Source organism: Lissotriton vulgaris, chromosome 4_1 (genome assembly GCF_964263255.1).
Source record: "Lissotriton vulgaris chromosome 4_1, aLisVul1.2, whole genome shotgun sequence".
Lineage (NCBI taxonomy): Eukaryota > Metazoa > Chordata > Amphibia > Caudata > Salamandridae > Lissotriton > Lissotriton vulgaris.
In genome coordinates, this window is record NC_141691.1 from 1,387,231,597 (window position 1) to 1,387,257,145 (window position 25,549).

The 25,549-nt window shown below is 44.6% G+C and overlaps 1 protein-coding gene across 2 annotated transcripts in view; it reads left to right on the forward strand.

Annotated features, from left to right (window-relative positions):
• Positions 1-24,747, forward strand: part of LOC147724022 (E3 ubiquitin-protein ligase TRIM39-like) — a 235,871-nt gene extending 211,124 nt beyond the window's left edge. For both annotated transcript variants that reach the window (XM_086965627.1, XM_086965628.1), the window contains one exon: positions 17,799-24,747. In XM_086965627.1, coding sequence (XP_086821753.1) covers positions 17,799-18,340 — 542 coding nt within the window. In that variant the 3' untranslated portion in view covers positions 18,341-24,747. The remainder of the gene's footprint in view (positions 1-17,798) is intronic.
• The last annotated feature ends 802 nt before the right edge of the window (positions 24,748-25,549 follow it).

A 25,549-nucleotide genomic window follows, 5' to 3' on the forward strand; every position in this document is an offset into this window, starting at 1 on the left:
CAAACAATTGCAACAACCAATTAGAGTAGCCTCACCCCATAGAACCCTCCTGAGAGAGCCTCAGATTTTCTACCTCACGTTGTGCTAAGGGAGTCTCCTCTGAGCTCTGCTCAGTTTTCTTTCTACAACCTGAGTTTCTACTTTTTTCTTTAAAATGTCGGATAAAGAAAAGAAGGCCTTGTTCAAGGCTTGTGCTACCTGCTCAAAAAAGAGGCTTTATGTGGAAGACAAGCATAAAGATTGTATTTACTGCTTGTATCCAGACCGCATAGCCACTGATTGCAAGATCTGCAGGACCTTCTCCACTAAAACATTGAGTGATAGAGAAGGAAGACTTCTGACCTTCTGACGTGGCTACAGAAAATGAAGTCTAGGAAGGAGGTGGTTTCCAGCGACAGCAAGGATTCCTCTTCAGCTTCCTCTTCAAGAAGATCTAAAAAGAGGGGTAGGTCTTCCCCTTCAACATCAGCTGAACCACCTTCTAAGGCCTCTCAAAAGACCTCTGATAGGTCTAGTAGGTCTAGTCCCCGAAAATCTCCTCACCGAGGTTCAAAGGAGAAAGAGGGATTGGCGTCTGAGGGGTCTCAAGGGTCTTCTGTTCTCTCTCCACCACCTGGGAAATCAGAAGGGTTCAAAAAGCTGTTTCCCTGCCTCAGGAATCAAAATCTGAGAAGAAGATCTGTTCGTCGACTGTGGCATCCTCAGGTTCGTCGACGACGACTGCTAGAATCCATCAAACGCCCATTTCTGCCTCGTCGACGAGACCGTCGACGATGGGCAGCCTCGACAACAACTTCGTCGACGGCCGGAGTGTCATTCTCTTCGTCGTCGACGAGATTGGTATCCTCAACGTCGACTATGATGACGCCGACAGTGGTGTCGACGACTAATAAGACGACGACTATGGCGATGACGACGTCTTCTTTGATATTGACGCGAGCTCGTCGACGATGCCGTCGACGATTTCTCCGTCAACGATGACTATCTCCGACGACGTTGCTCTCGTCGACAACGACTCCATCACCGTCAACGTCGATTTCGTCGACGGTGACCCCGTCGACGGTACAAAAAGTTAACATTTAGATGAAAAGACGCCAGATTACACCAGACATGACATCGCCAAGAAGGGTAACACCCTTTCCTCCAGCCTTAGTTCTAGAGGAGGACTATTTAGAGGATGATGAGGATGATGATAGTCCATATGTGGATGCTTACAACCCATCTAAAATCCAGGTAAAATACCAGGACTCAGACTCAGATGACTATTACGAACAACAGCGACAGCCTCCTAGAGAGCGAATGCAGGAGCAGTCTCAGTAGGGTATGGTCTCTATGCCCTCCTCTTTGATAAATGACCTGCAAATTATGTTAATGGATTATAGGAGAAGATTTCCTTCCCAATCCTGCAAAGCCACACAGCCACCTCCTCAACCACAGCAACCTTCTTCATCAGTTGTTGCGGTTCAACCAAGGAAACAAGAACCTGCGTGAGAGAGACAGGCTATCACCACAGGTCAGGTGTATGGTGATAATAACGACGATTCCTCTGATGATGGACAGGATGTAACAGAGGTCCCAGATCCGAATAGAGAGTGGGACGATTACATTATACCAGATCCACCCTCTCCTTCACCCGATCCAGTAGATTCCCCTCCAGCACACATTGGAGGTTTCCATAACCTCATGGTAAGAGCTTCTAAAAGATTTGGCCTTCCGGTACCAATGGTTCAATCGGTCTGCTTCCTCTATGATTTCAAAGAACTATTCAGGAAATCCATTCGCTCTATTCCCATCGTAGAGCATGTGTGGTCTGAGGGTGTGAAAGTCATGCAGTCTCCAGTTACTGTTATTCCGGTTCTACCGCGGCTGGAGAAGAAGTATAAGGCCCCTGATGGTAGTCCTGCTTGCCTGGTTGGCCAACCAAGGCCGGACTCTGATCTCCCAGGCGGCCCAAAGGAAATCGAAGAATCCATCGGCCCCTCTGACTTCTCCACTGGATAAGGAGGGTAGACGCCTTGACAATGTGGGTAAAAGATTCTCTTCAATGTCAAGTCTCCTGGTTCGTGCCTCCAATGCACTTGCAATTTTGGGCCGATACGATCGCCAAATGTGGTGCGATATGTCTCCGTTTGTGGATCAGCTACCGGAGAGCGCGAAGGCGGATGCAAGAAAGATTTTAGAGGAAGGGGATTGATCTTCCTCAGAGATAATTGACTGCGCCATGGACATCGCCACAACTGCTTTTCGTGCCTTGGCAGGTTCGGATGGCCTGAGAAGACAAGGTTGGCTTCGGGCTACCTGGTTTGCATTGAAATACTGGCATACAGGAGGGGAAGCACAGCGCGATAAGGCGGCAGAACATATCTGGTTCGGAACCGCGGAAAAACGCACACAACAACCACCCCCTGTAGCCAGTGATAAGTGCGGGAAATCATCTTTAAACCAAAGAGAAGATACCCGTATAGTATATAAACGTGGACACCGAAGAGTCAATGATACCACGAGAATAATCACAAACATACGGAATAAATGAAAATGCTTAACTCGCCAATAAAAGAGGAGAATGATCAATAACTTGCCACGCTAAGAGACATCTCCATAACCAGTGAACCTGGTTGCTAAGGGATATTCTAAGCACACTATCATGTCATCTCGTCAAGATCCTTAAAGAAGGATACCTATTTTATGAAACTGAGGACCCCATCATTAATTGTCCCGAGGAAGGTGTGACCGTATCCATGGTACCAACACCGAAACGCGTCGACGCACGGAAAGATAGAGAATCCAACAAAGCCTAGAAGATACCAACTATATGCAAATTTAATAACTGTGGTATTAATATGCAAATTTAGTAAGGCTATTGGATCCCACTAATTGGTTGAAACAACATTCAAGCGAGTATTATTACTGGGGTGTTTCTGTTCTGTATATTTTGTGTTATTGATATCATTGTACTGTACTGTATTTGCTTTGCATTTAGGTCCTTATGTAGCTTTCTTTTTTAATTGAGAAATTTTAAATTTGTTTTTACATTTTTAATAGTATGAAATGGTAATTTACATTGTTGACACTGTATGTTTTCAGAAGAATTGATTGATTTTTTTCTGAAATTTTAATTTCACAATATTATATTTTTGTTTTAATAAAAGACTGTAAACGTTACACTTTAGTTTTTGGCGTGTCCCTTAACAATATGCTTATGGGTGTTTTGGACACAAAATAGTAATTGTTCCTTGCACACTGTGATCTCTAGTACCATTCCAGGGATTTTCTCTAGACTTATTTGGTTACCTGGTTTCACCCTCAGGTGCAGAATAAAGTTCTAGATTTGTCCTTTGATGGGGATATGCTTTTTGGAAAGCATATAGATGACGCCTTACAAGATATCAAAAATGACACTGAGACGGCCAAGTCCTTAGGCACTCTGCAATATCGTAAGGTACCTTTCCTAGGGGCAAAACGCAAGAATTTTTCCAACTACAGAGGAGGTTACCAGCAGCGCTACTGCTCATATTCTCAATCGTCGCAAACCTACAAACCACAGTATTCTTAGAGACAGGGCCATTCAGCATCTTTCTCTCTCCAGCCAGCAAGAGGTCGACAGGGTCGCCAGGGGAGAGATTCATCCAAACGCTAATAGCGGCCTATTGGCTCTGTCTACTGTTCCACCCCCTCCGGTAACATCAGTTGGGGGCAGGATTTCAAATTGTCTACTCATCTGGATGATCATAACATCAGATCGGTGGGTCCTAAATATCATTCGGTTTGGCCACACGTTGGAATTTCAGCAACTCCCACCTTCAAGAGCTCCTCGCGCCACAGAGTCAAAACATCTGCGACTTCTACGTCTCGATTCCCATCAATTATTCATCAAGGGGGCAATAGAACCTGTACCTCAGTCTCAGAGAGGACAGGGATTCTATTCCAGGTTTTTCCTATTTCGCAAGTCCAATATTAGACCTAAGGGAGCTCAACACCTATCTCATAAAGCTGTCATTCAGAATGATATCTCTTCAGGATATTTTACGTCTTCTCAATCCAGGGGACTACATGGCAACTCTGGATCTGGAGGATGCATATTTCCATGTACCGATCCATCCAGCTCACAGACGTTTCTTACGCTTCACAGTAGCCAATAGCCACTTTCAATTCAAAGTCCTTCCTTTCGGGTTCAGATTCGCTCCACGGATATTCACAAAGGTTTTGGCCCCAGTGGAGGCGTTTCTCAGAAAGCAATCGCTAGAGGTTTTTCCCTAACTAGACGATTGGTTAGTGAAGGCTCCATCCTTCCAAAGAGTTTCCACATGAGTCGACAGCTGCATTCGGCTTTTCAATCAGCTAGGTCTACGACTCAACAGGGACAAATCTGTTCTTCAACCAGCCAGGTCAGCCAGGTTCCTAGGTTCCATTATCGATTTGCTCAAGGCTTTCCCTTTGGAAGAAAGACAGAAAAGACTTATTCTTTCGGCTCGTCTCCTACAAAAGAAACGGTCTCTATCGGTCCGTCTGTACAAGTCACTCCTAGGATCGATTTCATCTTTGGAATTCAATGGCACTGGGCTGTACAGACAACACAACGGCCATGCACTATATAAACAAGCAAGGCTGGACAAGATCTTGACTTCTTTCAAGGGAAGCCCAAAGAATATGGAACTGGGCAATTCTCCACCAGGTTGCTCTTTCAGTAGAACACCTCCCAGGTACGCTCAACATGACAGCAGATGCGTGAGTCATCTAAAATCAATCTATCACGAGTGGGAATTGGATCAAAACACTCTCGACGAGGTCTTCGACTGTTGGGGCACTCCGACCATAGACCTGTAAGCGAGTCCTGAAAACGCCAATTATACGCAAGCAGGGATCACCATCTCAATTCGCTGGGGAATGCTCCTTCGATAGCCTGATCAGGCACATTTGTTTACGCCTTTCCACCAATACCCCTTATTCCGTGGCTAATCAGGAAACTCAAAGCGGAACCGTGCAGAATGATTTTGATCGCACCAGCGTGACCCCGCCAGTTCTGGTTCACGGAGCTTCTCCTACTCTCTCAAGATCAGCCGATTTACCTACAGCCCATGCAGTCTCTATTGACGATGTCTCAGGGCCAGGTGCTGCATCCAGATCTGAGCTCACTCCAATTGACAGCGTGGCTCCTGAGCACCGAGAATTCCAGGATTCGTATATCACTTAGGAGTGTAAGGACATACTGTCTAAATCCCGGGCTCCATGTACAAATAAGACTTATCGGGCTACATGGAAATGTTTCTGCATATGGTGCCAACGAGAGAATGTCCATCTGTACACTTCTGCTCCTCATCAGGTATTACCTTACATTCTTTCTTTGGCTAAGTCAGGCCTGGCGCATTCCTCCATTAAATGTGAATCTGGCAGCTATTTCCAGATTCAGACAAACAGCTTCAGGTCCTTCTCTTTGGTCTGCAAGGATTATCAAACAATTCCTAAAGGGTCTCTTCAGAGTTTTTCCTCCAGTCCGGCCTCCACCTCCTGTTTGGCAGCTTAATTTGCAACTGGTTCATCTCATGAGACCCCCATTTGAACCTCTTCACAGAGCGGATCTTAAGTTCCTTTCATGGAAGGTGGCTCTTCTCTTAGCCCTAACGTCGGCTAGACGGATAGGTGAGCTCCAAGCTACTAATATGGAATCTTTTTTACAGTTCAAGAAGGACACTCTAATCCTGAGAACAAATCCAAAATTCATTCCGAAGGTCCCTTCGGATTTCCATTTGAACTAATCAGTGGTTCTAAAATCTTTTTTCCCTCGACCATCGTCTCTACATTCCTTAGATGTCCAAAGATATTTAAAATGTTATCTAGATTGAACAAGAAGTTTCTTTTTTTTTTTTTTATTTTTTTTTTTATTTTATGATTTTCTTTATTACAACAAATAATTATGAGCATTTCCGATACAACAAGGTTTGAATATCAAACTACAATAGACTTTTTGGCCAAACACAAATTACACCGTAATATCAATCTTCTAAGGGTAAAAAAGAAAAACAAAAAAAAAAAGAAAAACATAATCTGTAATCAACGATAGGGAAGCCCCTACCCCTAGCTATTCCTTCTTTGACCCTCTTTCCATTTACATAATGGGTCCCAGATTCTTCTCCCCATCCGTCTTCCACTCCTACCCTTCCGGGCAAAAATTTTTTCCTCTATATTATACGCATATAGAGTGTTTGCCAGCCAGCATTGCATATTTGGAGGGTTTTTATCGAGCCATGCCCTAGCTAATGTTAGTCTATAGACAGCCATTACCACAAAAAGGAATTCGGCATATTCGGGATGATGTGTCTGCACATCGTCGCTCACCCCTAACATAACCAAAGCTGGCGTAAGTGTTATTGCAATATCCAATGAGTTCGCCAAAAACCCCTCAATTCCCCTAATCAAAGTTCTTAACTGTGGGCATGAAGCAAAGATGTGTACACTATCTGCTTCCACTTCATTACATCTGGGACAATTGATTCCTTGATTCCCACCCCACTTAGCAATCTTTGCTGGTGTAAAGTACAGAGAGTACAATGTTTTATAATGCTGCGACTGCAGCGGGGCAGCGCATAATATCGTTGCTCCAAATTTCAGTGAGTCATAAAAGCATCTTGGATCAATACCCAATTTGTCTTCCCATTTTTTACTAAATTTGTCTAAATCATCCTGCTTACCTTCCATCAATGCTGCATAAAGTGTTTTAATAGTGCAATCTCCTGACAGTTTTATTTTCTCCAATATACCAACTTTATTAAAGCCTGCAGGACCCCCGACTTTGTTATTGAGGAAACTTCTAATCTGTAGGTATTTAAAAAATCCCCTGTTATCTAACCCATATTTTCCTCTCAGCTCTGAAAATTGCATAAAGCCATCTTGTGCATACAAGTCTCCAATTTGTGTAACCCCCTTCAGTGCCCACTCTGCCATAATATGGTCTCCGAAAATATCCTTTGGTAATGACCTGTTGTTAGTTAAAAAAACATATCTGTTGTATCTCCCAAGTTTTACCTTCTTCAAAAATGCATTCCATGTCGTAACGGCTGCCTTAATAGTTTTAAACTTAGTCCTCTTGAAATAACTGTAATCAATACACTTTAAAAAACAATTCTCTGCATTTACCCCAAGGGTTACTGCATACACATCTGTAGACATTTTCTGAATTGTAACATCGTCAGGGCTTCCGCCAATAAGACCTTGGATATACTGCAGCACACAAGCCATATAATATAAACGAAAATCTGGTGCCCCCCACCCCCCTTTTTCTCTCGGTAGTGTCATGTATCTATATGCTCTCCGGGTTTTACCTTGGGCCCAGATAAACCTATTACATATAGCCTCTATACAGTTAAACCAGCTGGCTTCAATCAGTAATGGCACCGCCCTAAATACATAGAGAAATTTTGGTAAAATCAGCATTTTGATAATGTTTGTACAGCCAACTAACGACAGGTGCAGATTGTTCATTCTTTCTAAATCTTTTTTCATTTGGGTTATCAAAGGATCCATATTATTCTCCACAATTTTACTTATCTCTGCCGTCACTTGCACCCCTAAATAGGATGCCGTACTTGTCACTCTTCCATCATTACAGCTTGCCCACTGGTTTTTAACTATCTGCGTCTTGGTTGTGTTCAGCTTATAACCAGAGAACTGGCCAAAACTCTCAGCTTCCAGTTCAATTACCCCAATGGCGGCTACTGGTTCTGGAGTCAAAATAGCGACGTCATCCGCATAAGCGAATGATTTCAGCCTGCGCCCATTTATTACCATTGGCAATATTTGCGGATTCATTTCCAGTTTACGAATATAAGGGTCAAGGTATAAAGCGAACAGCAAGGGAGAAGAGGGGCAACCCTGTCTTGTGCCTCTCTGAATGTTAACTGCATTTGTGTAACCTCTACTGATTCTTATTTTGGCCGTAGGGGCTATATATAGCGTTTGCATAGCCTTTATATAGCCTGGACCTATGCCGTGCCACCTTAAAACTTCCCACAGATATCCCCATGAGACCCTATCGAAGGCCTTTTCGGCGTCAAGGAACACTGCTGCCATAGGTTCTTCCAGGATATCTGCAGCATCGAATGCCGTGATAACCTGCCTGGTATGGTGAGTTGTCCCTCTCCCTGGAATAAATCCATGCTGAGAGGGTATAACTAAGGATTCGATTTTCTTAGAGAGCCTTTTTGCCATTATTTTTGAGAACACCTTTGCATCGGCATTCATCAAAGTGATGGGCCGGTAGGAGCCTGGGACGTCCGGTGGTTTACCTTTCTTAGGAATAACTATGATGTCCGCACCACCCCAGGAACATGGAACAGACTCACCCAATTGTGCCAGCTCCATTATATTAAACATATCCGCTAACAGGGGGGTCTGAAATACCTTATAAAATTCAACTGGGATCTGGTCTGGGCCAGCAGCCTTCCCAGATGGGAGTTCCTTCAGTGCTTCTACAAATTCCTCCACCTTGAACTTTTCTTCCAGCTCGACTCTGTCTGACTCCTCCAGGCGAGATGGCTCAATATCCCTCAGGTATGCCCACATATCCTCCTCACTTCCATGTCCATCTGCCTTATACAATTCCATATAAAACTGCCTAAAGACCTCCCTAATCTGCTCTGTTTCTTTAACTTTAATTCCATGGCTGTTTTTTATCTCCTTAATGTCAGCCATCCCATCTCTCTGTCTAGCTCGCACCGCTAGAATATGCCCCACCCTTTCACTAAGTTCGTATGCCTTTTCTTTATTGGCTAGATATTTCTCCACCGTCTTTTTTGCCATCCCTTCCATGGCTACTGCTTTAAGGGCAACTAATTTTAGCAGAGTCTGCTCCACTGGCATATGTGCTTGTATGGCCAACATAAGCTCCTCCTCTGCCTCCCTTAGTACTTCATTATTTCTTTCTAATTCCTCCCTTTCTCTTCTTTGTGATCGAATAACATAGCCTAAGGTCTCTCCTCTTATACCAGCTTTAAAAGCATCCCACACAATTCCTGGTGATGAAGTACCTCTATTGATTGTCCAAAATTCATTAATCCATGCCACCATCCTTTCCCTATATTCGCTATCCTGCAGGAGTGCTCTATCAAAGGTCCACTGTGTCAGCTCCTTATTTCTCCTTTGCCCAATATTTACATCTAATACGAGTGGGCTGTGGTCTGATATGATCCTCGGTTCTCTTACTATCCTTGCATCTGTTATCAGCCCTCTTGTTATTAAAAAATAATCCAGCCTGACTAGAATCTGATGTGGTGCTGAGAAGAAGGTACTCCCGTCGAGATTCGGATGACAATGCACCCAAGGATCCTCTAAAGAGTTATTCTTTACTAAGTCTGCTAGGGCCCTATAGGTTCTTTTTTTTCTCCCCAAGTACCTCCTTTTAGGATCTAAAAAGCTACTATCTAAATCATGAATGTTCAGATCCCCACATAGTATAATAGGCTCAGGCCAGCGAGCAAGTTCTGTGTCTAGAAATTGTAAAATATCTGGATCATCTCCAGTAGAGCCATAGACTGAAACAAGTGTAAAAGTTTCCCCCCTAAACAGTAGTTCAACTATGGCCCACCTCCCCCAGTTATCCTCCAGCTTTCTTTTAACTATTATATCCTGTTTCCTGCCCAGTATCGCCACTCCTCTTGTTTTAGTGTTCTGATTAGTTTTTGCCAGCACCTTAAAGCCTAATTGGTCAAGTAGACAGGCCTTGGTCCCCTCTATATGTGTTTCCTGAATACACACTAAATCTGTTTTAAGAGATTTTAACAGTGCCGCTGTTTTTAACCTCTTATTGATCTCATTAAGACCACAAATATTAATTGATACAATTCTACAGGACATTGACAATTCTTGACATTACCATTTCCCAGATTATCCAGCCGGAATTAATAATTACCCTTTTGTTATGCGCCTCAGCCCCAACAACCTTTTTTTTTGAAATAAAGCCTTTTTTACCTCCTTTGACCACACCACAACAGTGCCCATAACCATCCTGTATGTCTCTCCCCTCCCCTCCCCCCTCCCCCATCCCCCCCTTGCCCCCCACCCCTTGAGAACCCCCCCCCCCCTCTCTACAGGCAAATAGGCCAATCCTGGCCTATGTGTAGCCAACCGAGCTCTGCAGTGTCGCTACTCTCTCCCATCCTTTCAACTACTCTTTTTGATAATGCCAACTGAACCAAATGGTACTACCGTCTATCTGCCTCATGGAGTTTTTGGTGGAGTTCTCCGAGGAGACTGTGACAGGGTTCTGGTTCTTGCTCCCCTATCCTTCTCTTTATTTGTCCCTGCAATTTCTGCCAGATATTCTGCCGCTTTTATCTCAGATGTAAACATCTTGACATAGCCATTTCTGATAACTTTTAATCTAGATGGAAACAGAAGGTATGCTTCTGCCCCTTGCTTCTGAAAAGGGCCAATCATCTGCCTTAATTTCCACCTTCTTTCCACGGTGACGTGGCAAAAATCTGGCCTTGAGAAAAAAGTATTACCATCCACTGTAATTCTTGAATCAGGTCTAGCTTTGTCGATTATCTCCTGTCTTGCTAGGAAGTTACCCAGAAAAACCAACATTGCTCTTGGGAGTTCCTTCTCCTGCCCTCCCCGGGGTTTCTTCTTGAACAGTGGGTACCTATGTGCTCTTTGCACCTCCACATCCCATTGCCATTTTGAGTTAGGAAAGGCCTCTTCCAAGATCCTAACCACGTACCCTCTAGGATCCTGTCCCTCTTTTCCCTCCTCCACCCCCAAAAGTCTCACATTGTTCCTTCTTTGACGATTTTCAAAGCTTTCCAGCTTCCACTGGAGGTCTTCCACCACTTTTTCTTGATCCGTCTTAAAAGTCTGCCAATCTGTCACTTCGTCTTCCACCCTACTTGTCCTCTCTTCCACTTGTAACACTCTTTCCTCGACCTCTTCCTGCTTTCTGCTTACTTTCCTTAATGATAGTTGCAGCTTTTTTGTGTCTCTTTTCGCTCTTCTGCTCTCAGTTCTTGCCTCCTTTTGCATCTGCTTCAGGGTTCCAAACAGCATTTCTAAGGTTACCCTTTGGTTATCCTGCTTTCCCTCCTTCTCCCCTCTTTCCTGCTCACTTTCTTTGTAGGTCTCTGAAGTAGCGGCATAGTCCCATGATAGTTTCTTAGACATGCTACTTCTTGAGCCTCTTCCACTTCTTGTCTTTGCTCCCAAAGCACCCTTTTTCTTTTTGGTACCTAAATCACTGGGACAGTTGCTGATGTCTGAGTCGGGAGTACATTCAGTCCCGCTTTCCTCCTCCTCTGTTTCCACCTCGCTTAGTTCTGATGAGTCTGTTCCCTCATTAACCGAGAAAAACTCTGGTGAACCTCCCCTCGCGCTTCTGTCAAGGCTTTTATTATTTCTCCCCAAGTCTGGATCCAAACAGAGCCCGTGCTGTAGCCCCTGCTGCTCCGTTAGACTCTGCGTACTACCCCAGCTTGCTTCAGTAGCAAGAAGTTTCAGCAAGTTTTCACAACTCTTCGTTGCTTACAGTGCACCGCGGAAGGGATTTCCGCTATCAAAACAGAGCATTTCACGGTGGATTTCCAGTGCAATTCACTTTTGTCACCAGGAAGCGGGCAAGCCACTAGACAGACATGTTCGAGCTCATTCAACGAGATCAGTCTCATCCTCTGCAGCTCTCTTCGCTGGTGTCCCTATCAGAGACATTTGTAGAGCGGCTACGTGGAGCAGTACCCACATGTTCTTATAGCATTACTGCTTGAACTCTTCCACCAGCAGCGAAGCTGCAGTCGGACAAGCAGTCCTGAGAAATCTTTTCCAATGAGAGGTAAGCTTTCCCTACTATCCCTCCTTCCAGTGATTGCACATTTTGTATCAGATAAGGTTTCCTATTTGTTATAACAATATATACTTTCTGTGAGAAGTTGGCCTGATATATGATGCTCACTAGTTCTAGTGATCACCTTGTATCAGTCCAAACAACCCTTATGGTGATTGGTTGTAAGTCAACCTTATAGACCAGCTATCCTAATGGTAGCATGGACAAAGCAGTCTTCGGCTAAACTCTTTTGGCATGTGAAGCCAGCTGTTTTACCACTTATAACCCCTTGAATACCAAGTGAAAGGACACCACACAGGTTGTTATAAAAATAAACAAGATATTTATTAATGACAAACACCTCTGAGCTCTTTATGAGATCAGAGGGCTAAGCACATGACAAGAAAAATACGTTTAAGTTGCACGAGTTACAATGGTGCCCTAGGGGCACGAGAAACCATATACTAAACAAGTGGTATAAGGAAGTCGATAGAAGGAATGGAGCTGTCCAGAGGCTGTAGGATCGCTGGGACTACACTACCCTAACCTTAGGTAAGTAATAGGAGGCCCACGGGACGCGTGTGCAGAGTGTGAACTCACACGCGAGATGCGTAACAAAGTCAATGGGCAGTACAAGTTACTAAAAGGTAAGTATTAGACAGTTCCGACTAGGTAGGACTAAAATGACTGGAAATCTAGACACTAGGAGAGTCAATCTACCCTTGAGCAGCAAAATGCTCTCGTTAACTCACCCACGGGCTGCGGGTGCATAGGTGTCAAAGTGTGTCGGGTTTCCGCATTGAGGTCTATGGAGCCTTGAAGAAAGATGCTGCAGGCGACCAGGGGGAAGCTGAGGAGACAATGTTCACAGTCATTAGCCAGTGACTGGAGTGGAACCAGGAAGGAACCAGATGCTGTTGTCGTGATCAGGTGAAGAGTGGACGCTTGACTCTGCAGCCACGTGGACCAGGAGGTGTCTTCGACGACCAGGATGGAGGCACGAGCTGTCCTACGCAGGCTCTCGCTGTCGGCGGTGTTGGTTCCGGATTCAGCGTCAACAGGCCTTGGCAAAGGCAACCCACGCGGTGAGTGGAAAAGGCGTCTGGGGCGGACCAGGAGGGTCCGGGGTGCTTCTCCTGTGCAGGGAAGCAAGGGCCAGTCTGAAGCAACAAGACCAGCGGTGTAGATTTCAAGGATCGTCGTCTAGGAGGCCACTAGCCAGCCGGCAAGTGACCAGACAACGCGTCGAGCAGTAATCAAGCAAAAGGGCCCCACGCAGATCTCGTGGGTGCTGGAGGGCTGATCTTCTGTGCAGGAGCTGCTCGGGACTGGGGCTTCTCAATCCCCAAAGCACTTCGTCGAGGATGCCTCTGAAGTTGTGCTGGAAGTGAAGTGCAGTTTCTTTAAGATGGCCGGTCCCACGTGTCTCGTCGCACCCACGGATCTCAGCTGTGCTGCAGATGTGAGTTGAAGTCGGAGAGGTCTGGAAGTCCGGGTCTCGTCAGGCTCTGAAGTCTGGATACACCAGGGAAGACGACAAAGTGAACCGCTAGGACGCTTGATGGTGCCTGCTTGTGCAGGGTGGTCACTCCTTGGCCACAAGGGAGATTTCTTAAGTCTTCTGTGGAGCAGAACGTCGAAGTCCAGAGTTTCTTCTTGTAGATTCAATTCAGGATAATCTAATTTGGAATGGGACCAGCTCCTACCTTTATTCTCCTAAAGGGGGCTGTACTGCGACTAGGTCCCTCCTATGGGTGGGACCAGGAAGGGGGGTGGTTACAACCCCTATCCTTTGTTTGGTTTCGCGCCAGAGCTGGGGCTGGAGTGCCCCAGCAACTGGGTTGAACCAGGGTATGCACAGGGACACCTTGTGTGCCCCAGGCATGTCTCATTCCTTTCAGCCTGTCCTACCTAATACACAAAATCCTGTCTGGGGTGGTGGTAGCACCTCCCAAGGCAGGAAACCCTTTGTCCAGGCCTCCCTCGCTGGAAGGACTACCAGCAGCAGGAGGTCAGACTTGTGTCTGTGGTGGCAGCATCCATTTTGTGATGCTGAGGCTCGAGTTAACTTTTACCGGGGTTCACAGTTACATACATGTCGTGTCCCTCTAAAAGGATGGAATGCTACCCCCATCGCCAGAACTGGCGAGGGGGTAGTATTCCAATTCGTATGACACCTTACTCGACATGTTTTGATAATGCTATGCCAAAGTTAGCAATAACCGCGAGGATTATAATGCACTTAAGAGTATATGGTATAGCGTTATCATGGAAACAGCTAAAGGACTTAGTTCCGAAAGCTGCAGACAGGCTCAGCTCATGCTAGAGCACCATCTCACATAATTCCAAGCACTCTGCCTCCAGGATTGTTAAGGCCTGCCATAGGAGTGACTTATAGGAGTATATGTGTACATGTGTACATTTTAGGGTTAGATATAGGGATACTATATCTAAAGCAAAGGGTTAGGGTTAGATATAGGGATACTATATCTAAAGCAAAGGGTGATTACACCACCTTGCCCCAGCTGGGTTACCAGCCAGTTGTGTCTGTTTAGATGGCCAGCCAGGGGTGACACAATACATGCTGGTAGGCCTTGGGTGCACTTATGCCCTGGGTACCTATGGTGCAGTGTACAAGGACTTACAAGAGTGACCCAATACCAATTGGTAAATGCACCTAAAGTACATGGATGTAAATTTAGAAAGAGAACAGCTAGGCTGTGGGTCTTGAATAGCAGGCCCACAGCCAGGGAAAGTCGTAAACCAGTGAAGCAAAAAGCAAAAATCTAAGGTGACCATAGGATTGCAGACCCTACTCTCCTACACTTACTTCCTATGGAAAGAAGTTTACTAAGATGTGTTGATGCTCTTGTATCAAAATGTGCTCTTATTGCTTACTGATAGCTACTCTGATACAAAGCATGGGAATCTATGAAAGTTCCAATACTGGGGCAAGAAAGCAAGTTACTTACCTGTAACTTTGGTTCCCCAGTATTGGTAACTTTCATAGATTCCCATGCACCCACCCTCCTCCCCTGTGAAAGCTCAGCCTCTTGCATGTGGTTCGGTTACACAACGGCTACGAAAATCTGAGGCTCTCAGGAGGGTTCTATGGGGTGAGGCTACTCTGATTGGTTGTTGCAATTGTTTGGTTTCTTTTACTAAAAGAGGTGGATATGCTACCAAATGAAATGAGGCCTAGGCCTTTCTTTCTTTTTTGTACCTACTGCAATGGTATTTTTAGTTTACCGAGGCTCCCATTCCGACGACGGGGGAATGATACAAAGCATGGGAATCTATGAAAGTTACCAATACTGGGGAACCAAAGTTACAGGTAAGTAACTTGTTTTCATGTCTGGCATAGCTGTACTCATTGCAGTTAAAATCAAAGCTGATTTGCAATATTTATATACATGCAAATGTCAGTACGTACAAAACAGTGCTTAATTTGAGCCGGTGGTTTCTAGTGCTCAGCACCAGCACTTAATCTTCAACACCAGCGCTTTAGAAGGTCTGCCACAAGCTCACACTGTCTGGCTAATTTAGAGATGACCACAAAAACAGTTAATTATTAACTCAATATACATTAAAAATTACTATTAAGTGCCACCCAAGCCATTCGTATAGCATTGGGGGCCTGGAATAGTCTGAATTGTCACACTTGTAGGATTGTAAGGGTTAGTAGTTGAGTTGTTATTATCATTGGCAGCACAGCAGGGGCAACGTGTGGTGAAAGATTTAGTAGCCTCCTGACAAGAGCCCTAAAACTATTTTTTGTTTTTTTTCAAAAATTAAGCTCTGGTACAAAACCCCCTTTCTGCAGCAGAACACAGAGGGGGTGATTTAATAACATTTTGCACTGATTTGACATCATAAAGTGCCACAAACCAGCACAAAATGTTTTTCAACTATTTACTTTCCAGCACAAAACTTCTTTTGCGCTGGAAATTATTTTAATTAGCGAAATGCAGTGTGAATCGCTGCTTTGCATTACTTAGCGCCACGGGCGATCCTATGCAACTAATCACACTTTTTGACACAAAACCCTATCTATCAAAAATGTGAGACTGGGTTTTGCATTAAAAAAAGAACACCTTTTAAAAACCCTCCGTTAAAAAGAGAAATGTCATTTCTCCTTTCTTTTCCGACTTTGCATATGTTCTGCACTGTACAACACACACAAAGAAGGAATGTTTTGAATGTTATCTAGGCATTGTATTTTGCACTGGACGGGAACAATTCCAGTACAAAACCTATGCTAGACTCTGACAACTATGGCGCTAAGGTGTGTGCCTGACGCATGGCAGCAAAATTCTGCGCCAGTACTAGGAAGATGGAAGGACAGAGACATATCTCTGTAGACATGGCGCTCTCCTGCTCCCTCCCTATAACGCAACACAGTGCAGTATTTTTGGCTACTGCACTCCTTTGGGGGCTACATTGGTAAATCTGCCACAGAATTGTTTAAAAAATATAAGTAATAGAAGTGACTAAGTGCAATGCAACTGGTAACCTGCATGTATTCTGGTGGATGCTCTTTGCAGGAAAGAATACCCAAACTTGCTTCACGAGGCCCTGTAAAACCCCTCTCTTTGATTGCAGGATTCATAACATCTTCTATACCTTGTTTTTCTGTTTTATTGAGACCCACAAATCTTCTGCTCATCTGTTCTTGTGAGGTGAATAGCAGACCCTTTTTAGTGCACTGCCCATGGCAGTTAGCACCGGCTGTATGCCCCTTGTGATGGCAGGGGAATTCACTATCTTGGAGGTGTATGTTCACATCTCGTACTATAGAAATAACTTTCTAAGAGTAAATTGCGCTTTTTGTTGGATTATTACGTCCACAAATGTTACTTCTGCAGTTTCGTGTATTACCATGCAATTTGGCGGGTCTACACTGCAGTTCTTGGGTGATATCAGTGCTGCCGCTAGAGGGCGCACTAACTGATATCACTGTATTTGATTGTTCTTACAGCAGCTGGTGGGTATTAAATCTGTGATGGAGGAATTTACGGTGCTTGATCGTTGCCGTTTCTGGGAGCTACGGGTGAAGTTCTATGCCGTTATTCAGAGAGCTGGGTTTTAAGCGCTAATATGCCAGTGATTTAGGTAAAGCAACAGCTCTTATCCTTTTACGTTCTATGGACCCCCACTGAGTAATTACTGGCATTCAGAGACCACCAAAAACCATTATTGGAAATTAGTGACCACTACCAATTTATTAATGGAAACCATAGACCCCGGGCTAAGCAATTTTTATTATTTGAACCTCAAAACAATTCATAAAAATACATAAACATTCAAAGAAATTCACTAAAGGATGAAATATTTAATTTAATCCACAAACAAATCTAGACAAATCAAACAATTTCAATTCGGTTTCTAATTCTAAAAGACGAAGCAATATGCTATCTATCCTCTAGCATATCAAAGTCTGCTGTCTTTTTGTGAGCGCTTTAATTAAGGCCACTCATTGCCAAACTACATATATGCTATTTGGAGCACATGGGCTGCTCCCACAAATCCAGCTAAGAACACCAAAATCGTTTTTAGCCTCCAGTTTAAAATTTCTTCACATTATAATTGTGGAAACATCCAATGTTACAAGTACCATATTTTGTTCCAATTTGACATCGTAGATGTGTTTAAAAAAATCTGCTTAATCCCTTAGATACAATGGCAACATTTTTACAATAGGATTCAAAAAGAAATCAATGTACTTGGAGGCATTCTCAAATAAACTATTCTGTGCCGAGATTATTTGGTTTTTACATTTTCTATTTTATTTACATCCTTCATTAATGTGTTATTATTATATAATTTACTAAACAGTTGCACATCTCCAGGGGTCCACGGACCACAAGGTAAGAACCGATTAGGTAGAGGATATGGTACATGGTTATTTGCTGTTGGGATTGACTCGTGCTGCAAATCTTGCAAGGAAATTGAATGTGACTCTTTGAACTGAGCTGTTATTTCTCTTCCTCTCCAGTGGATGTGACCCTGGCTCCTGAAACTGCCCATCCTTACCTCATTCTGTCCGAAGATTGGAAAAGTGTGAGGGACGGGGACACAAAGCAGGACCTTCCACCAACCCATGAGAGATTTGATCATTACACTGTTGTGCTGGGATGTGAGCGCTTCTCCTCAGGGAGGCATTACTGGGAGGTAGAAGTGGGGCACAAGTCCGACTGGGGAGTTGGAGTTTGCAGTGAATCGGCGAGAAGGAAGGGCCGGATCATACTACTGCCAGAAGCGGGATACTGGATTGTTCGGCTTCGGGATGGCGATGACTACAGCGCTCTCACTTCTTCCACCACACAGATTAACCCTAAACCAGTGCCAAGAGCAGTGGGAGTTTTCCTGGATTATGAGGCAGGAAAAGTCTCTTTTTACAATGCTGAGAACAAATCTCATCTCTACACTTTCCATGACACTTTCACCCAGGTACTAAGACCACTTTTCAGTCCTGGTGTTGTTGACAAAGGTAAAAATTCAGGTGCTTTAAGGATCCGCATGGTGACCAGTTGGTGAAAAAGTTGCAATGACGGTACACACGTTCTTCCAAGACAAGTTTGCTGTGATGTCACTTGAAGATCTCTATGAATTGGATGGTCTACCAAAGGTGTAGCCATATACAGAAACATAATTAACTCAACTAATGGAAATGGACAAGAAGCTACATGGTTCAATAATATAGCAGGCCCATACCTTCCCTGCCTTTCTGCTGCTATCTCGGAGGACTATCACAATCACACGATAATTTGAGGAATAATCTGAGAAGTACTTGTGATCCACTACCAATTTAAAGGTAGAGGAAAATATGCCTCCCTGGGAGAGGAGTGGACAATGTTGAAATGAGGGATGATTGCATTGGAGTGATTTGATGAGGGACAATGACTTTGCATCACCTTCATAGGAGTTGCAATGAACTAGAGACTGAGTAATCAGAGTTATTTTGTTTTTAGTTTTATACAGTGCGAACTAGACCCAAAGGTATAAGAGCGCTTTACATGAGCCCCAGTTGCGTTACATTTTTAGTGTGAGAAAAATGTATTACCTGCACGCGCGTATATATATTGTAGCTGCCAGTTTTTAGCTTTTTAAAAAAACCTTTTGCACTGTGCACGATCGCGCTGTCACACGGGCACCTTTGACATAAAATAATTCAGGGGATACAAACAGCCGTAGGACATACCCGCACCATAATAGTGGACGCACCCGCACTTTGCGGGATTTAGACCGCTTGGCTGTTTGTTAGGCTTGCATCGCGGCTTTAGCCGCCATCTTGGGTAGGTGTTATCTTGAACGGGCCGTTTACTAGGCGCCACCTTGGTTGGCGGTCTAGAGGCTCCCATCGGCGGACTCCGGCGCTCAGAATCGCATTTAAGGAGTTACTCCCTCAAGCTCAGGTAGATCTTTATTACCTGCACGCGCGTGTATATATATATTGTAGCTGCCAGTTTTTATCTTTTAAAAAAAAAAAAAAACTTTTGCACTGCGCACGATCGCGCTGTCACACGGGCACCTTTGACATAAAATAATTCCGGGGATACAAACAGTCGTAGGACATACCCGCACCATAATAGTGGACGCACCCGCACTTTGCGGGATTTAGACTGCTTGGCTGTTTGTTAGGCTTGCATCGCGGCGTTAGCCGCCATCTTGGGCAGGTGTTATCTTGAACGGGCCATTTACTAGACGCCATCTTGGTTGGCGGTCTAGAGGCTCGCATCCGCGGACTACCGCGCTTCACGGTGTTAAATAGGGATGGTGGGCCCAGTGCGCAGTGCGGGTGCGCAGCGGGCGCGGCGATGGCGCGCAAGAGGTGCGCCAGAGGTAAGCCTGTTTGCGCCCGTTTGCGCACAGGGCGCGTGGGTGGCCGGCTTTGCTGCTCCTACGTCCCCCTCCCGCATCAGTTACACTAGCGATGAACTCCTCAGTCTGAAACCCGAGCTACTTCTGACCATCAGCCTCCCACAATCAGTAAGCGCCTGGAACTCTTGTCCTGTGGCCTGCTTAATGTGAGATCATTGAGTAGGCATCATGCTGAGATAGCGCTACTCATTGAACATCATGAGCTAGATGCACTCTTCATGACAGAGACCTGGACCAGGGTAGACAGTGCGTTTGAGTTGGGGCAAGCCTGCCCTCCAGGATACAAAATTAGACACAATCCTCGCGTTGGGGCTAGAGGAGGACTGATATACAGGGAGTCACTGGACTTTTCCCAGTTCAAAATTAAGGAAATCCCGGGATGTGAGCTGTTGGGATTCTCCTTGAAGGGACAAGGTGAGGTTTTATACACTGGATTGTTGTGCTATAGACCCCCGGCCAGTGCTCTATCTACCGTAACCGAGCTCACAAACTTGATTTACGATCTTTCGAACACCCACGCCAGATTTATGGTGCTGGGTGATTTCAATCTGTGGCCGGACGGACCGACATACTCGGCTTTCAAATAACTGGCTCAAGCGTGCTGTAACATCCATCTGGAGCAGCTAGTTCTTTCTCAGACCCATCTAAAGGGCCACGCCCTGGATTTGATCTTTGCAGACACAAGCCAGGTAATCGTAGGGAATATCCTACCGCAATGCTGGACGGACCATGCTCTCGTCCAATTTTCCATATCGCTCCCAGCAGGTTACACTAAGAGCGGTAGTTTGGGAGCCACCAAGTTTGGCAGACAATGGTCCAGGCTCCTGAAGCAGGCAAGCCTGCCAAACTTGCTCTCTGGAGCCCTTACGTTGGGAGGCAGTGTGGACGACAGCTATAATTTCCTTAGCCAGCAAATTATCGTCTCCTTGGACACTCTGGCTCCGCTGCGGAAAACGCGGGACAGAACTAAACTCGCCATGCCTTGGTTCTCAAGGGATCTTCTTCAGCTCAAACTTCAGTGCAAGCAGGCTGAGCGTGTCTGGAGGAAGCAATACCTTGACTCTGATAAACTTCTCTACAAACAAGAACTGGTAGCCTATAAAGCGCAGATCAAATGCGCCAAAGCTAGGTTCTTAGAGGAGACATTACTATCTGCCTCAAATAAATCTCAGGCCTTGTTTAAAATCGTTAAAAATTTGTCATGCCCGGCCTGCGCCGCAACTGCTATCCCAGCCTCTCAATCGCTGTGTGACTCGTTGACAAAGGCCTTCGAGGACAAGATCGCTACCATCTTGAGCAAGCTGAGTACCCGGTCAGATTCCAATCTCCAGCTGCCATCTCTTGTTGCACCGCCTTTTTCTTTGGTGGTGGAGGCCGGGAAAGCCCGGCTTGATAGTTTCCCCCTTCCTTCTTTGGTGGATTTCTGTGCTTTAGCGGACAGAGTATCCTCAGGCTCTCCCCTTGATCCACTCCCGCACAAATTTTGGAAATTGTTCCGTGATGAGCTCCTTCCTCCTCTCCATGCAATTTGTTGCCAATTTGTTGCCTTATCCTCTTTTAACCCTTTCGATGCTCATGACGAGCTCAGCTCGTCATGATGCACGGTTGAGCTGTGCTGATGACGAGCTGAGCTCGTCATGATAAATGGACTTGACGATAAGTCGGCATAGGAGGGGAAAACACCTAGCAGCCAAGGTGTTAAAAAGGGACTAAAACTCATCTTTTCCCAAGGACATTGTAATTACAGCTGCCACTATAATATCATGCTCAGGCCATTGAGGATCACCTGCTTCCCCAGCTCCGTGGTCAACTGCTACTTGTGCACCGTCAACGCACTACTGTCATTGTAACTGAGACTAATGGGCACTATTTACATAAGCCAGTACGAATATTCTGCCTGTGTTGTAATGTCTTTGTTTTCTAAAACAGAGTTAATTAAGCTGACAATGGTGTTGATAGTGGATCAAAGGGATGTAGTGGTGGGAATTTGTGGGTCATTATTAGCGGAGTTATTTGTGACTGATGTTACCCAGCTTCTTAACTGGTGTGGGGAAGTTAAGAGAGAATTGTTGTACCACTTGACTATCATGTCTACCCCCCCTCCCCCCCTCCCTCTACCCCCCCCCCCCCCCCCCAGCTTCTCAGCATGCAGATACCAAGGCGGCTGGCTCATGGCCGAACAGGGCCATTTAAAAACTGCTAATATTAGTGTTTAAGTGAAAGAACCTGGGCCCATGCCAAACTAGCATGCAACTCTCCAACTTTTAGTATTCGATAGACTTGTTTTTAGCTTGACAACTCAACCTATCAAAGTGTCGACTACCTGTTTGGTCTGTTTTATTGAAATTGCTTACTGCCTAACAGCCATAGCACCTACCCATCGGAGTTCAAAACTTGACAGAAAGTAAGAAAGAAAGAAACCTACTACATAATGTAAACCAAAACAGATAATGCCCAATCCACCTGTAAATATGTACATAAAAAGCCCTCTTGCTGTACTTTTTGTTCTTCAGCGATTGAAAGGTTATGCTATTTGTTCCATGATCTGATTCGCGCATAGGCTCTGTCAAAACATAACTTCAAATAACTGTGCAAATAACCAAATTTAAATGACCTATGCGTTATCATTTATGCTATGTACAACATTTCTGGTCAAAACATTTTTGCTGCTTACTACATATATAAATAAAACAAACAAATAGTTTTAGTTCTAGATGCACATGTAGGGTGCGGAGTGGCCTGTTGGACCTCTGACTAGACCAAGTCATAGAACGTTTGACCAGTACTAACTGGTCCGACCTTGGACTCCCTATGTCCAAATGCCTAGGACAGCTGGACCCAGAGAAGAAAGAGGTACTTCTCCCTAACTGGGAACACATTTTGAATCTCCTAGATTGGGAGAATATTGTGAAAGAATGCATAACTTTGATTGGCTCAGTATTTTTGCTCCAATCCCCAAAGGAGAACAGAGATCAATTACTCAAGCTGGTATATTGTATGTCATTTGGAAATAGAAGACACTTTAGACCAGTGTTGGGTAGATTCACTGAAGGAGCAAAATATTTAGTGGTGCACCCCTTTACTCCCCAGCTGGGTTATAGCCTGGATTCCTGGGGACCCTTGCTCTTTGAACTGTGGAAGGCGGATCTAGATTACCCCTCAATGAATATAGCTGCCTGACTGGTGGATGATCTCCACAGGTTTAAACTGACAGAAGGACACGCGTGTAGGCCTTGATGAACTGAAAATGCCCAGGGCCACAAGATCCCTGCAGCACAGATGACCTGTAACAAAGACCAAAGATCATACAACTGTTTTTCTCAGGTTGAGCAGCTGCAGAGATGGTTTTCTGCAAGATCACATATGAGTCTGCACCGCCCGACCCTCCCTATATTCTCAGAATTTGTCCTTCCCAGACCCAGACAGGTCTAAAGTTCAAGACCTTCATCTGACAATGTAGGGTCTAGTCTGTTACGTTGTTGGCTGCAGCCAACCTAATTCTGGAACTTGTTGAACCATTTCTCTAGCCCTTAAGATGCCAGAGATGATATAATTTTGAATAGGTCATCCAACAAATAATGTCACAGGATGGTTCTTTAAAGTTGCTGTTGATCCACAACCCTAAAGACCATTTCCCCGAAGGAAATGACGAAGCCTTGTGATCCAGTGGCTGCCCCTAGGCAGTGTATCTTCCACCACCTGTAATTTCTTGAATATAGGCCACTAAAGATTGGTACCACCACCCCCAGTGGGGAGAGGTGTTATAATGGGTGAAGACCTGCTTCTTCATCTATCCTCACTGCAAAAGATTGAAACCAGTTGGGACCTTCCGTGCTCTGTACAAGTTGCGTAGATATGATTTCTGGACCCCTGATCACCACGGACTTGGACAGTGAAACTCATGGCATCGTGAAAATCAGTTGACTTACTTGTGAGGTACTACTGTTGTTGGGAGGTGGGTTTTTGGGATCGAGGATTCTGCTACTCCCAACCTACATCAGCCAGCTGAGATGTCTTGATTTAAACACAGAGCCAGAGAACACTTACTTGCTTTCCCTATAGAGCCAATAGCAAATTTGGCACCATGCACTATAGGATAACCTTCACCATAGGGCCAATTGCAGGCAAATCTGGCGACATGCACATAAATAATTATGGGTTGCATCTTGGGTCAGGAGGATGACAGCATTATGGGGTTCGCAAGCATACGAAAGCTTTATCTGCTCTTTTTCAATCATATCTGTTAATAAAGTTCTGTTATTCTTTTTAAGCTACAGCACGGACTAGACACTGACACTGTTGAGTACTAGCTACAGTAATATGCTGCATCTGAGTTTCTAATCACTTACCATCTCCTAGAGTAAGTGTAACTTCACTGCACATGGAAAGAGCCATCCAAGTGACCACTGACTGTCCATCGGCCCCACACATCAGTGCTATGTGTTGATTTGCACATGGGTTGTAACTGGCGGGCATTTATTTCATGTGTCTTTTCTCCAGGAATCTTTTGTGAGCTTAACTCAGACCTTGCCAAGAGCAGAACTCATGTCAGCAGCACCTGAGATCTTCTGTTCTTTCTCAAGTGGCAATGACAGCTTCCGACGAGGTAACCAATCCAGAAGACTAGCTGAGGTCTACTGTATAAAAGGAAACGACTTGAAATAGGCTTCTTTTTTCTCTGCTTCTTTTAAATGAAGAAACACGTTACCAATGTAATAGCATCTTACATACGTGCAACACTCCGCCGCCATATTTTGTAGCGGTCAACGTAGATAAAAGTCTTAATTTACTTCACAGAATCAAACAAGCCTAGAGCTCAATATATTTAAACAGTCTCTTCAGCAAGCTTCCTGCATCTTACATTTCTCGCACCGATGTAAGGCTGCAAAGTGGGCACTTTAAAAACTGTACCTGTGGGCTGGAACTTGAGAAACAGCCAAATGAGACATCAACAGCACAAATTGGCACTTCATATATAACGCGTTAAGAGTGGTTAGATATGCAAGACATTTGTAACTCAATTTTTTTTGTCCCCAGTGCAATTTACATGCATTAAAACAAGCATTTGCAATGCAATAGGTCTCGCATTAGGAAAGTTTGAGCTATTGGTATTGTAAATGGCAAAGTTTTTATTTATGTTTCTTTTTTTTTTAAATAGCTAAATTAATAGCTTCGTCATTTACAATGCCAATAGTTATAACTTTCGCAAATGTGATACCTATAGCATTTGTAATGCAATATGTTTTGTATTTACAAACCGCGAGAGGACAAAAAAAAGCTCTGGACCACTGCCTCCTCCCAGGCCTTCAAAAGGGACCTCAAAGTTCTCCTCCTCCAGAGACACCTCCAAAAGTAATTCACGTCCTCGCGCTATTTGTGAGTAAGAGGATTATGGTTCGATCCCCGGGCTAGGCGGCAGGGGTCTGCCCAGCACCATGTGATTCTGGGCAATAGCTTGCTTAATCTTCCCAATGGCCCCCAGCGCCGGGATGCCTCCGGGTAGCTGTGCGCTTTACAAATACTGGATTCACATTTACATATTATTTGGAAATAAGACATTTGAATAAAGTCAAAAGAGAAAGAGGCACAGCATTGGGTGGGATAGAGAAGCTTCAGGACAATGGTATGTGTGCTGTAACAAACTCAAGTTGGCTAAAATAATTGAGATGTTGACAGTGTGATGAATAGACATGGAGGTGGGACAATCATGAACTGTCCTGTGATCACGTTGCCTTGCACAAAGGTAAAGGGTCAGCTGCGGATATTAAAGCTGACAAAGACGGAAGGAAGGGAGAAACCCAGTTCATCTTCAAAAACAGTATGTACAGAAAAGTGCCTTTCCAGAAACTCTCATTGATTTTTAAA